Source organism: Cricetulus griseus, chromosome 5 (genome assembly GCF_003668045.3).
Source record: "Cricetulus griseus strain 17A/GY chromosome 5, alternate assembly CriGri-PICRH-1.0, whole genome shotgun sequence".
In the NCBI taxonomy this organism is placed as follows: Eukaryota; Metazoa; Chordata; class Mammalia; order Rodentia; family Cricetidae; genus Cricetulus; species Cricetulus griseus.
Window position 1 is genome coordinate 106,450,156 of NC_048598.1, and position 13,716 is coordinate 106,463,871.

The 13,716-nt window shown below is 46.9% G+C and overlaps 1 protein-coding gene across 7 annotated transcripts in view; it reads left to right on the plus strand.

The window, feature by feature from the left end:
* Positions 1-13,716, plus strand: part of Foxn3 (forkhead box N3) — a 368,012-nt gene that overhangs the window by 339,665 nt on the left and 14,631 nt on the right. For 6 of the 7 annotated variants that reach the window (XM_027419621.2, XM_027419620.2, XM_027419625.2 and 3 more), the window contains one exon: positions 7,609-7,714. The exons of the other annotated variant lie outside the window; for it this stretch is intronic. In XM_027419621.2, the coding sequence (XP_027275422.1) occupies positions 7,609-7,714 (106 nt within the window). The remainder of the gene's footprint in view (positions 1-7,608; positions 7,715-13,716) is intronic. 7 annotated transcript variants of the gene reach the window in all.

The window sequence follows — 13,716 nt, forward strand, 5'->3', positions numbered from 1 at the left end:
CTATACTTCTGATGAGCTGGTCCCTAGGCTGAGAAGGAGTCTGGATGTGTGGATCGAGCACTCACAAGTCTTCTGTGCCTTTCCTGAAAGTCTCTCATTCCTGGCCTGTTGACCAGATGCCAGGTTCTCCTGATTTGCTAACAGGATTGTTTTTAACATTTTCTCAGCCAAATGAACCTCTCTATCCCTGCAACTCTCCAACTGTAGTTCTTTTTCTGGAATATCCACAGTCCTATTTATGTCAAAGTGCTGGATTGAGTTTTAAAAGTGGTTCGTGTGTTAAAGGTATAGATTCTTTGTCTTTTTATCTTTTTGTATTTGTATTTTTATTTTTTTGATGGAGTTCCATGTGACCCAGGCTGGCTCCAAACTTTCTCTGTAGCCAGGGATGAGATTGAAATAAGGACTTCAGACTAAGCTATGTTCCCCAGCTCTGTAGGATAATTTTAGAGGGCTTTGGTTTTTTTTTTTTTTTTTTTTTTTTTTCCCCAAAGCTTTTAACATTCTGTGAGAAATCTAGCCACAGCCTTCATGAGGGCCCCAGGCCAAAAAGGATCTCCAGGGCCCTGGCAGGCACCAACCAGGATGCCAGTGAAGGTCATGGAAGGAGATACAGGCAGGAACAGCAAATGCAGATGAGAACAAGGAGAGGGTGGGGACACTGGCTTCGTAGTCTCCTTCCCGTCTGACCTCCAGTCTTAGTCTGAAGGTCAAGTGTACCACAGTCGATGGAGGGCTGCAGGGCCCCTAAAGATTGGAGTATTGCCATAGTTAGGGATTGTGCCAAATCTACCATCTCCTAATGGACACAATAAGAGGGATGTCTGTCCAGCTGTCCACCACTGTTCCCGCCAGCTCCTCCTTCTTGCCCACTCCAGCTATGTCCTTATTTTCCTTTACATTGCTGGTTCCTTGCAGCGCCTCGCCTGCTCAAGGGAAAAGCCTTACAGAGCCAGGATGATGAAGCTGCCGTTGTCTGTCCTGCGGGCATTGTCCCAGGCCTAGGTACGGAACCTCAGTCAATGTATGAAAGCAATAACCAGCTTCCATTGATGGAGAGCGGGCAGCATGCATAGTGGTGTTCTCAGTTGTGTGTCCCAGCGTGGGTGCACATCGACCTTCTCCCATGGTCACAGGAGCTGGTCATGGTGGCTTCTGAGAGTTCCATATGTTTCTTGCCTGTTCCCTTCCCTGGGGCTGGTTGCTGTGGCCAGGCCCTGTTTATAGAGCCTCCTCTTGCCTTGCTATTTATAGCTTCATGCTTCACCCCTGGGCTGCCCCTGTGAGTGGCAAGCTACCCACCTCATCTCCTGGCACCGCTCACTCCTGGTAATTACAGGCTGGCTTGGTTGCTAGAAAGGTGCCCCCACCCCACCCCCTTGTCATCACCCTTTGTAGCCACCGAACTTCAGGTCACCAGGTAGCAGCCCCTCTTCCTTGTTTGGCATCTGCAGGGCTAGCCCAGAGCTGGCAGACTGGCTCCCACCCAGGCTCTGAAACCGAGTGAGTTATAGAAAAGAACCTGTAGTGAGAACCCAGGAGCCCTGTGCATTCCGAAGTGGTTGGACTAGAGTCCCTAAAGGCCTACCACCTCTTGTTTCAGTCGTCTACTTCATTTGAATGAGGTAGTGAAGCTACAGCTGATAAAAGCCTAACGTTTTGGCCCTGTGGCATCACCCACAGTGTATGGGATTCGTTCTGCAAGGAGGGCCATTGTGTCACATGTGCTCAAAATGCCACTTCCAGAACAGTCAGCAGAAAGCGTGGCTGCCCGGACACCTTCCTGACTTCTGAGATCACAATCTGTCCACCTACTCCAGGCTCCCCCTGAAGAGTGGCAGCGTAGACTAATTTCAGCCACTGGTGTCTCCTGAATCACCTGCCTAGTAGCTCCCTTGGCAGTGCTCGTGAGTCACCTTTCACCCCTGTGGAGAAACCAGGTCACCATTACCATCTCCAAAGGCTTTATATAATCCCTGGTTGGAATGTTCCCAGAGACGGAACTCTAGATAATAAACAAAACAGCAGAATGGACTGAGAGTGAAGGCGAATGCTGCCCGGAACGGGTATATGTCAACCACGTCAGGCTCCACCAAAGACCACAGGAAACAGGCTGTGCCCTGCCATGCCAGCCCTTCCCCAGCCTGCTTCCAAGCAAGCAGGTGGAAGGGGTGCCTGAGGGGAGAGGGAGGAGGACAGGAATGGCCTGCTGCTAAGCTTATGGCCTCTGGTAGTGTTAGCCAGGGCTGCCCTCCAATGGCAGAGCGGCAAGCTCCCCACTGAGGTTAATTTTAGACTCAGGGAGGTGTGCATCAAGAGGGATGCTGGTGACGTGCTGAGAGGCAGCACACTATGCAGCATAGTTTGTTTTGTGCCTTGGACCTTTCAGAACGAAAATGAGCTTTAGACCCTGGGGAAGTGAGCCTGAGGACCTAAGTCCCAGAAGCATGGGTGGTGGGGGTTGGAGGTTGAAACGTGCCTGTAATTCCAGCACTAGGGAGGCAGGGACAAGCAAATCCTAGCTCAGTGGCCACAACAGAGTTGCTGATATGGCTAAAGATGTTGACAGAGGAAAGCATGCAGTGTCAACCTTGGGCCATCACAAGAATCTGTACGCATGTGCACGCTCACCTCATGCACACAGAGACACAAAAGCCTCTCCAACTTATACTGCCACTCAAGACCTTAGCATCTCCATATGCTGCACGATTGCCCCCACTGAGGTGTGAGTGTTACAGTCTAACTGATTTTAGGAATCTTGGAGACATTTGGTGACCTAAGAGAACGTAGTTGGCCAAAGAGTGCTGGGGAGTCTGTTGCTGAAACCTGGGACACCCGAACCAGCAAACCTGTGTGTTCTCCCAGGTTGCTGGGAGAGAAAGATATGTACCTGATCTACAAGAAAAGGTGGTGCTAGAGGCTTGGACCTCTTCTAGTGGGAAGACAGAGTTGCTAGAAGTTGGCTCCGGATGTGTATTTTCTTAAGTATCTGACTGAGCCCCAGCCTAATACATCTGAGACCATGAGGTGAGGCGGATGGCTGTGCTGGCCTTTGCCTGTGTAGATGTTTTCAGAGGTGCAGAGTGAGAAGGGAAAGAAAGGGGGTGCTGATTTGTAGACCAGGGGTGGGAGAATGGGCTCATATTCCTGCCTAGTGTTTAATGGAAAGGGAGTGAATGATGGCTCTCAACGCGTTTTCCCACAGAGCCATTGTCTATTGGCTGCGCCGGTTTCCAGAAACTACTTTCCTGGCACTTGGGGGTGGGGACAGAAAGGGGAAGAGATGGGGGCACAGTTAAGTGTCACATCTGGTTTTGTCAGCCAATGAGCGACTGCATCCACCTTCACCTTCTCAGCATGGAGTGTGCCACCAATGAGGAGGATTGGGGAATGGCAGGAATCGTAGGTGGCATTCATTCAGCAGCTTACGATCCCAAGCAGTCTCAGGCTCAGGCACACACACCTGTTACTGTTGGCAGGTCACTTTGAAGTGAATACAATTCATTGATTGGGAAGATGTTTGAATGGGTTGAGTGTAAGGTTAGGCTAGCTACCAAAGGCATCATAGACTGAAAAGAATTGAATTTCCCCCCATCAAATCTTATGCCTTATACATAATTCATCAGAGGTTTCTGGAGAAGTGATGTGGGATGGTCAAAGGATACTGATGACAGAGATGGTGTTAATAAGCATACATCACCAGTTACTAGGCTAAGCAGTTTTCATAGCTTACCTTATTTAATCCTCAGAACAACCCTTTAAGGTGTGCTTATGCCACAGAACTGGGGTGGGATAACCATTGTTATCTGAGGTCATGCTCTGAGCCCCACTTGGCCTCTGCACAGTGGATAGGAAGCATCTTGAGCGCCTGGCCTCCAATAGGTGCTTTCTGGAGGCTGGTTCCTTCCTGTTTGTCCTTCCTGTTGAGGTGTCCTAGTGCGTGAAGGTCTGGGCATTAGGGCAGAGGACTGTGCACATGAGACAGGTGACTCATGACCACTCCAGTGTTAACTGTGCTCCGAGACTTCCGTTGCCCCACTTCCCCTACCAGGCCTGCAGGGGTGATGCTGACATTTTGCACCCAGGAACAAAAATATCACAAGAGCCACAATTGCTGTTCTAGCCACTCCATTGCCAGGAAGACGGCTGAGGTCTTCTCTCTCAGTCTGGCTTTCATCTCGTTCCTTTTTTGGTTTTTCAGCCCACCTGAAGTGGGGGAAAGCAGAGTGTCTCAGGAAGGCTATCATGTTGGCACTGGTGATGACGATCATGCTTTTCCTAAATATGAGTGCTCTGTAACCTCAGTAAACCTTCCCCTTAAAGATCATTTGTGGCAGGGGCAAGTGGGGCAGCAGGGGTCCCTGACTTTCTTCAGGAATTGGCATAGCTTGCTTGGGAGACAAAGTAATTAGCCAGCAGAGATGGGGAGTGGACCTGGCGTTCCCAGCCATCTCCTTGCAGGCCTCTTTCCCACACCAGATTGCTGCATCCGGTAAAGTCCCAGTGTGCCTGTATTAATTAGTTGCCTCTCTGTTGCTGTGATAAAACACCATGGCCGAAGGCAGCTGAAGGAAGAGAGGGTTTATTTTGGCTGATGGTTCCAGAGGGATGAGTCTGTCATGGCAGGACAGAGGCATGGCAGCAGGAGACCGAGAGCTCGTATCTTCTACCACAAGCACAAAGCAGAGAGCAGACTGGAAATGGAGCAAGGCTACATACTCTTAGCTCCCACCCGCAGGGACATATTTCCTCCAGCATGGCCACACCTTCTTAATCTCCACAAACAGCACCACCACCTGGGAGGCAGGTGTGCAAATGCTTGTGCCTCTGGAGGGCATCACTTAGTCAGACCACCACAGTGGGACCGATGAATGGCTGTAGCAAAAGACCGTCTTCATTTCCTGAAGCATTGTCCATATTGCTTCTCAGTAGCTACTCTTGCTATTTTTCCAACTTTGAGGTCCAGTGTAGATGGCACTTCCTACAACAAGTCCTCCAGGTTACATAGCTTGCGTCAGTATCTCCATCCTATGTGTCTAAGCTCCCCCCTACCTTAGTGCTTACCCTGGGGTGTCTTCTTACCCCTGTTCTCTCTCTCCCACTTAACTGTAGTTTTCCTGGCACACGGTAAGATGCTCACTGGTTGCTCATATGTAATTTTTACAGACAAGGAGATTTTCAGTATTTAACCTCTGTTCTGACGTAGTCCATTGTATCAGATCTATTTACTGTTCTCCATGAGCTCTTCAGTGTACACACGCACAGTGTCAGGATTAGGCTCATGGAGTGGCTACATGGCCTAGGGTGTCCCATCCGAAGTCCTTGAAAACCTCTCCTGCAGTCTCTAGACAGCTGACAAACGCCCATACTCTGGACTGCAGCAGTTGGCTGCAAATCTGAGATCTCCTGATCTTGTGTCTTCCCCTTGTGAACTATAGATCTGTTTGTGATTAATCTTCACACGTAGTATAAGGTAGAGGTCAAGATTTGTTTTATCCCAAGGGGGAATCACTGTGCTGTGATACTTGCTTTTGTCATTCTGTTGTCTTGACACTTAACTTTGTCAAAGCTCAGTTGACCATTTAAGTGTGAGTCTGTTTTTTGGATTGCATTTTCTCCCCGTGATTCGAATATCAATACTTAGCTGAATCTCACACTACCTTAATTCATGCACTTTCATACAAAGTCTTGACATCGGATAATATAAATCAGGTAATAAAGCTTTCAAACACAGCTTCCTCATAGAGGCCTGGCTGAGTATTAGAATAGTTCCCAAGTTGGAAAGGTGTTTGGTTATTCTCCTGCCTCGGACAGCCTCGCCCGTCCTCTGAAGTCAGGCTGCTCATTGGAAATGGGCTGTGCCTCCTCGAGTGATGGAACACAGGATATGCTGTACTACTGACTTAGGCAAGAACAGCGATCTTATCCTGCGTCCTGCCTTTTGTAAGACCGTATCACAAGGACCTCGTACAAACCTAGAAGAGCGGTGTCAAAAATCATTAGCCAGAATTACAGAATGCCCAAGATATAGACAGTCTATAAAAGTAGTCTATATCCAGGCAGGCAGGATGGCTCAGCCAGTAAAGTGTTTGCTGTGTGAACCTTGCAACCTGAGTTCGAGCCCCAGGACCCACATAAAAGTGGAAGGAGAGAACAGACTCCACAAACTTACCTCCGACTTCCACATGTGGCATGGCAGGTACACTCCCACACACACATCGCGCGCACACACAGGGAATAATACAAATACTTTTTAAGAATTATTTTGTATTCAGAGGTGGGTGTTTACTATTCATCAAGGACTTTCAAAACCCCCTCCCAAATTACCACATAGCCGAGGATAACCCCTGACTTCTGGTCCTCCTGCCTGCACCTCCGGTGTGCTGGGGTCACAGGTGTGCATCACCATCACTGGTTATCAGGGTGCCTGGGATCAAGCCCAGGGCTTTGAGTATGGTAGGCCAGCATTCTACCAGCGGAACAACATTCTCAGTCCTGAAAACATATTCTTAGAAACCTAAGCATTATGAAACACGTATGTGTTAGTAATTTGTTTCATGAAAGTATTTATTGTTTGCAAATAATATGGGCTTTAAATTTTGACATCTAAACTGGTTTCCATTTTTAAGCGTATAATTTTCTAGTATTTCATTGTTGCTTGTTTGAAAGGGCACTGTGTATCCACCTCTCTTTAGTATGGGACTGTGCCAGGATTGCAGGGAGCAGAAGAGGTCTAGAATAGGCTTTAGAGAGCAGAATAAACGTCTGTGGTATCACACGAGAACTAAGGTGGAAATCCGTAAGCTCACCTGGTCCTACAGACACGTAGGCGGTGTCCGTAGGTGCAGCAGTTCCTCGAGGCTTACCTGGTGCTAGTTGAAGCGACTGTTTAGGAGGCAAATAAAAGTCAGATATATGGGACTCCCCATTTATGTGAATGCTTGGGGGTGTCAGGGAGGGGTGGCACAGCAGAGGAGGGCTTAGGTTGCTGGTGGAAAGTTGTTAAGGGCACCTCGAGAGATCAGTGTGCGTAGAAGAAAGCAGAGGGGTCAGGGGACTCTAGGAATGCTAGAGAGGGTTTAGGGGAAGAGAGACAGGCCCCAGAAGCCAGTTCATGATAGTGCAGAAGCCAGGGCTTGAGGTCAGCCCATCCCTCCAGGCAACCTTGGTTAAAAAAAGGCAAAGATGCCTATGTGAGCATGGAATGTCGAGGGGCTGAGTCCCTCAGAAAAGGATTTGACTGTGATTTTTAGCTGCATTTTGTTTGTCTGTTTGTTTTTGATGAAGGACAAATAAGTATATAATTCTCAGCCTTTGGCCATAGCAAACATGAGAAATATGAGGTGATGTGATTGTTGGGCTGTCTGCAGTCCCACTGCTGTCTTGGTGACATTAAATGTTCTTAGGGGAAAAAAAAGATGAGAGATTGAGAGATTTTACTAGTGGGTGTAGGAAATTTTGCTTTGTTGGTGTGTGTGTGTGTGTGTGTGTGTGTGTGTGTGTGTGTGTGTTTGTACATGCTCTGTTCCCCCGCCTTTTCTCTCTCAAGTTTGCTAACTTCTTTCTAGTTGAATTCACCTGTGACGTCTCTTTCCTTTGCTTTTCTAGTTTCTCCAGGAGTGATTCAAAATGGAGCAAGGGTTCTAAGCCGAGGGCTGTTTCCTGGCGTCCGCCCATTGCCGATCACTCCCATTGGGATGACGGCGGCCATAAGGTAAGGGAAGAGCTTGCTGGGTGGAGCCTGCCTGAGGAGGGGAAAAAGCATCCTCCAATCCCCTGGGGCCCTCAGAAGGTAGAGAGGACCTGGTTTGGATGTCCCACAAAGTCAAAGGACCTGGAAGCACGCCCAGTCCAAATGCCATTATCTCTGTGGGCCGTCAGGTTATCCCGACTCTTCGAGTGAGGTGGGATCTAAGCTAAGGTTTTCTTAAAGTAACGGGGGCAGAGGAGGTTAGAAAGCAAGGGCGAGCAATTGTTGATTGGGCTTTATATCTACCTCTGTCACTTCCCTACCTGTGACCCTGGGATGGTGTCTCATCTCTCTGGACCTGCCTCAGTTCCCTCATCTGTGAAACTCCATGTCTCCATGGGGTTGGGGGGTGCAGTAAAACATTCAGAATTGCATATGAAATGTGACTTGGAAAGGGGTCTGTGGATAGGGGGGTTGTTGTTTCCCTGATACTGAGAGTTGGGTCAGAGGAGACTAAATGACGGGCTCTTCCTTGGGTAGTTTCTTTCCCACATCCCCTCATCTCCATCACCAGCCTCAGGGTAGGGTCCACTTCTGACGTAGGATCCTCACATGCAGCGTGACAGCGTCCTATTTCTCTTCCCATCTATCAACCACTCACTGCCTTACCTGTTTCCTAAAACGTGACTCTCAGGCTACCAGAAGCTCTTTCCACGACTCTCTCCACATCACACACACACACACACACACACACACACACACACACACCGCCTATCTCCTTGACACAATATGTTCTATGTGCCTTTTTTTTTTTTTTTTCCTATTGCTGTAATAAAATACTCTTGACAAAAGCAACTAAAAGGAGAGAGGCTGGTAGTTTAGGGTATTGTCCATCATGGTGGGGAAGTCAAAACAACAGGACCTTGGAGCAACTGTTCTCATCACAGTCAGGATTCAGAGAGGGAGGAATGCAAGCTAATGTCAGCTCACGTTTTCCATTTCCACAGCATCCTCTACCCAAAGAATGGTACTGTCCACCATGGACAGGACTTTCCCCTCCACTAATTAAGGCTTTCCCCATGCTGAAAGACCTATCTCCCAGGTGTCGTGCGTTTGTTCTGTCAGGTTGGCAGCTAACACTGACCATCACAGGCAGATGTGTCCATGGCTTTCACATCTCACTCCTGCAGTGTCTCTCCTGTGTAGATCTCCCTGTGTTCATATGATTCCTTCGGAACACTTTGTTATTAGTGGCCACCACCATGAGCTCCCACTGTGGCCCTTTTGGTGTGTAGCCCTGTGAGTGGTTTCTCTGGATCCCCTTTTCTCTTTTCGGTGGCTTGCTTGCCGAGGGTGGGATTAGGGTCTTTCTCAGCTGACAAGTTGGGTTCTACATAGGGGCAGAGTGAGCAAGCTGCTTGCTTGCTAAAGATCAGCCCCTCAGCTGCATCTTCATCCACACACACACACACACACACACACACACACACACACACACACACACACACACACACACACACACACACACACACACACACACACACACACACACACGGGACATGGGTGTACTTTGTATCACTTCCTTTTCTGTTGTTGTCATAACATACCATGACCAAAGGTAACTCAGGGAAGAAAACTTTTATTTTGTTATAGTTCTAGAGAGGATACAGTCATGGTGGGGAAGCATGGCAGTGGTATCATTACACACACACACACACACACACACACACACACACACGCATGCATGCATGCATGCATGTACATGCACACACAGATGTTAGGGGATGCTCTGTATGCGTGGGGACATTTGCTTGTGTTGTCTGCCCTCTTTGTAGGGCAACGTCAGGCACTTCGGAAGAGTGAGCATATAGCTGCACACTCTGAGACCCAGTAAGATGTGACTGGGAGGCAAATCTCACTCTGCTCACTCTGTTCATCATAAATTTTAAGTTTGGCCACCTGCCACTTGAACCTGAATTCAGCCACAATTGAGAAATAAACAGTCCAGTGAAGAATAGAATAGAATGTCACCTGCCAGTCCACAGGACAGCAGGTGCCTCAGGGTGCTCCTGCAGGTATGCCGGTGTTTGCCTGGGAGAGTCATTTAGCACGCACTGCAGGCCAGTGTCTGCCGCTCCTTTGTGTGACAGGTTCCCTGTGTAATTCTAATCACTTCCCAACTTAAGTGAAAATATTTGTCTTTCAGGGATCCCACACACACACACTCGACTGAGTAGCAAAGGCCATGTTTGTTTGTCTTGAGTCTGAGACTGTTATTGACATGGATGAAGTGTTACTTTTATTAGCCGATCATTACACAGCTTGTATTTGCTGGGTTCCTTTGCATATAATTATGACGAGAAATCTCCTTGTAAGAGCATCTGTCAATAGCGTAATTGACTCGATCGTGTTGACTTTTTACTCAATAACCTGCAAGATTGGCCCATCCTTAGACATTGGAAACCTGCTTATCTTTAAATTTGCTGGGGCATCAAGAGCTCAAGATGCATCGTCCTCATGGTTAGTGCTCGTAGGGCTCAGTGCATAATGCTTGCCAGAGTTCATCCCTTCTAGTGCTGTGTGCTGCCTCCCAGGTAGGAGGCTCCAGGATCTGAAGCGTCTCAATTTTAATTTCAATGTTCTTTTAAAAAAAAATTTAATTTTTATTATATGTGTATGTTTTACCTGCATGCCCACTGGAGGCTAAAAGAGGGTGTTGTCTCCTGGAACTGGATTTAAGAATAGCTGTGAGCCACCATGTTGGTACTGGGAACTGAGCTGCAGACCCCTGGAAGAACAGCTAGTGTTCTTAACCACTGAACCATCTCTCCAGTCCCAAGAATTTTGTTTCGTATCTGCGGTCGGGGAGCGTAGAGGTCAGAGGACATCGTGCAACAGTTGGTTTTCTCTCCCTGCCATGTGAGATCCAGGAACAGAACTCAGTTTGTCAGGCTTTAGTAGCAAGTACCTTTCTCAGCTAAGCCGTCTCACTGGCCCCTAGGGGCTGGTTTTGATTCCCCATATGTCCACTCTGACGGAAAAGAACTAAATGCCCCAGTTTTCACAGGGGACCAAGAGAGTGGGTATGAGGTAAGTCTTTATTAGGTGATAGCACCCAGAAACTATGCTCAGCAGACAGTCCTTGCGCTGTGACTTGGTGGTTCTGACCATTGCAAATGGGCATTTCGCACAGAAACCTGTACCTGCCCTGTGGACTAAGCTTAGCACGGCTGTGAGCTCCGTGCAAATGTGTGCATATGATATGGAGATCCTCGTGCACTTGTACATGGTGCCTTCCTAGTTCCTTCCCAGGTCCTCTGTCCAAGCCCCAGAGGCTGTGCCCTGAGCCTCAGGTTAGGCCGGACCACTGTCACCTTTAAATCTAGCCCTAAGCACATAATAAAACTGCGGAAGTGACCTCTAATCACCTTGTGAGGATGCTTGATTTTATTTGGGTCTCTAAGAACCTTACTTGAAAACATTTCTCATGGAACAGGAAACAGGTCAGCAGTGGCAGCACCACTAGTTAAGGCCGGATCATCCAGAGAACCCCTCTTGTTGCCCTTGCTCTGTTCCTAGTCCCCTAGAGAAGATGACATGCTGAGAGTGCAGCATCGATGGGGGTGTGTTCCCGTGATAGAAGTGCAGGGAAATGTGTCCCGATCTCTTTGAACGTTGTACTGTGTTGTTTAAGACCAAGGATCTGTTGTCTGATACTGTGGTCTTCAAAGGCAGCCTCGGAATGTAGTATTAAGTTATGCTTTCAGGCAGGAGGAAAGGATTTAAGGGTGAGATGGAGAAAGGATCTAAAGAATGCCATCAGAAAGAGTGACCAAGTCCCTCCTGAGCTTCATGTCCCAGCAAGAGTCTTTGCTCTTCCTGTCTGGCCCAGTGAAAGCTGGTCCACACCGTGGAACCCTCCTTGTATCTCCACCCTTGGCATTGGCCGAATGCCTTTGACAGTCCTGGTGCCTCCTTTTTTCCCTCCTGTATCCTAACATCCTCAGATCCTGCAAATGCTGGGTAGGCCCCTGACCATGGGATCATTTCGGAACCTTCCTGTTTGGGTTCTGTGAGCTAATGCATGAACCCAAACCATTGAGTTTCCCGTGGATAGCACCGTAAGGCACAGCTGCTGGAGGGGCAGTCCCGTACCCCTACACTCTTTCTCCTTGCCGCCCCACAGATAGGACTTCAGGACTAAAAGGGGTCGTGAGCTTTATTTCACACATGAGGTGCAGGTAGAAGTAGGCTGTAGGAAAGAACTGTGAACCCAGAGTTCTGACACTCTTCAGGAGAATTTGACACCTGGTAAGATGTAGTTCTTTGGGTAACTTTATGATGTGATTCTTTGCCTGCCTTTCCTTAAATCCTTCCTCTGTCTCTGTCTCTGTCTCTGTTTCTCTCTCTCTCTCTCTCTCTCTCTCTCTCTCTCTCTCTCTCTCTCTCATTCTCTCTCTCTCTCTCTCTCTCTCTCTCTCTCTCTCTCTCTCTCTCTCTCTCTCTCTCTCTCTCTCCCTCCAGTCTGGGAGCTATATTTTTTAAGCAAGATTTTTATGCAGTTTTGATTCACGTACAAGAATATATGAAACATTTGGCAGCTGACATATGACGATACAGTGTTTACGAACTCACCACCCAACTTAAATTGCTTTGTCCTCTGTGTTAGGTAACAATCATCCCCCCATTTTTTGCATTCAAAAGGTTTTGATACATGTAAACGTTGTTGAATTTTACATGCTTTTGATGGTTTTTGGTTTTTTTGGGTTGTTTTTGTTTTATTTTTTGCTAACTGGAGTGAAGTGTCTTTGAGGTCTATGTGTTTCATGTATCTGTAGCGGGATCATTTATACTGCTCTGTAATGCTACATTGTGTGATTATCCCACATTTTTAAAAAGGCATTTGGATCATTTGTGGTCATCTCAGCAACCTTTGATATTACATTTTTTTTAGGAAGATTTGGGCATGGTGCCACATGCCTTTAACTCAAACACTCTGTAGTCCGAGGCCGACAGTTTTTTGTGAGCCCCAGGCCAGCCTGGCCTATATAGAAGAAGAAGAAGAAGAAGAAGAAGAAGAAAGAAAAGAAAATCAAGTATATATTATCATAATAACAAAATTCTACCCATTCCTACTTTGCTATATTTTATTGCTACTGATCATTGTTACTGATCATTGAATTTTATTTGAAAAAATTATATCACCTTAAACTCACTAAAGTTTTTTCTAGATTTTTCTTTACTGTGGTGAATTGTATAATAAATCTGCCAATTCTGAACAGCAGTTTCATTTCTCAATGCTTATTACATTAGACACATTGCATTTTTATTACTGGAGTTGGTGAGCTGGTATCTTAGATATGGACTTTGCCATTTTGTTTATGCAGCCTGTCTCTGGTGCTGTCCTTAACCAGTTTTGGTATCAAGATCATGTTAGCCTTGTAAATTTAATTGAGTACCCACTCTCTTGAATCACTTATCAACATCCTTTCCTATCTGAAATCTGATGTCTTTATTGCCTGATAGTTGATGGAACTCATTTGCAAAACAGTATCACCCTTTTAAGATGGTTAGTCCTCGGTTTAATTTGTGTAGTGATTGTGGGGTAAGCTGGGCTTGGTATTTCCTGCTGAGCCAATTTGGTGACTCTGAGAACCTGTCCATTTCACCTAAGTGTTCAGTTATCTTGGCATAAAGTTGTTATTTTCAGTATTTACTATCTTTTAAAATATCTTTTTTCAAAAAAAAAAAAAAAAAAGCAGGGCGGTGGTGGCTCATACCTTTAATCCCAGCTCTTGGGAGGCAGAGACAGGTGGATCTCTGTGAGTTCGAGACCAGCCTGGTCTACAAGAGCTAGTTCCAGGACAGCCTCCAAAGCCACAGAGAAACCCTGTCTCGAAAAACATATATATATATATCTTTTATTGCTGTATATTCTGTTTTTATTTATTTCATTTGTATCTTCTGTTTTTGCTTACTTAACCTTGTCATTTTTTCTTCCAAAGTATCATTTTGATTAGCCTTGT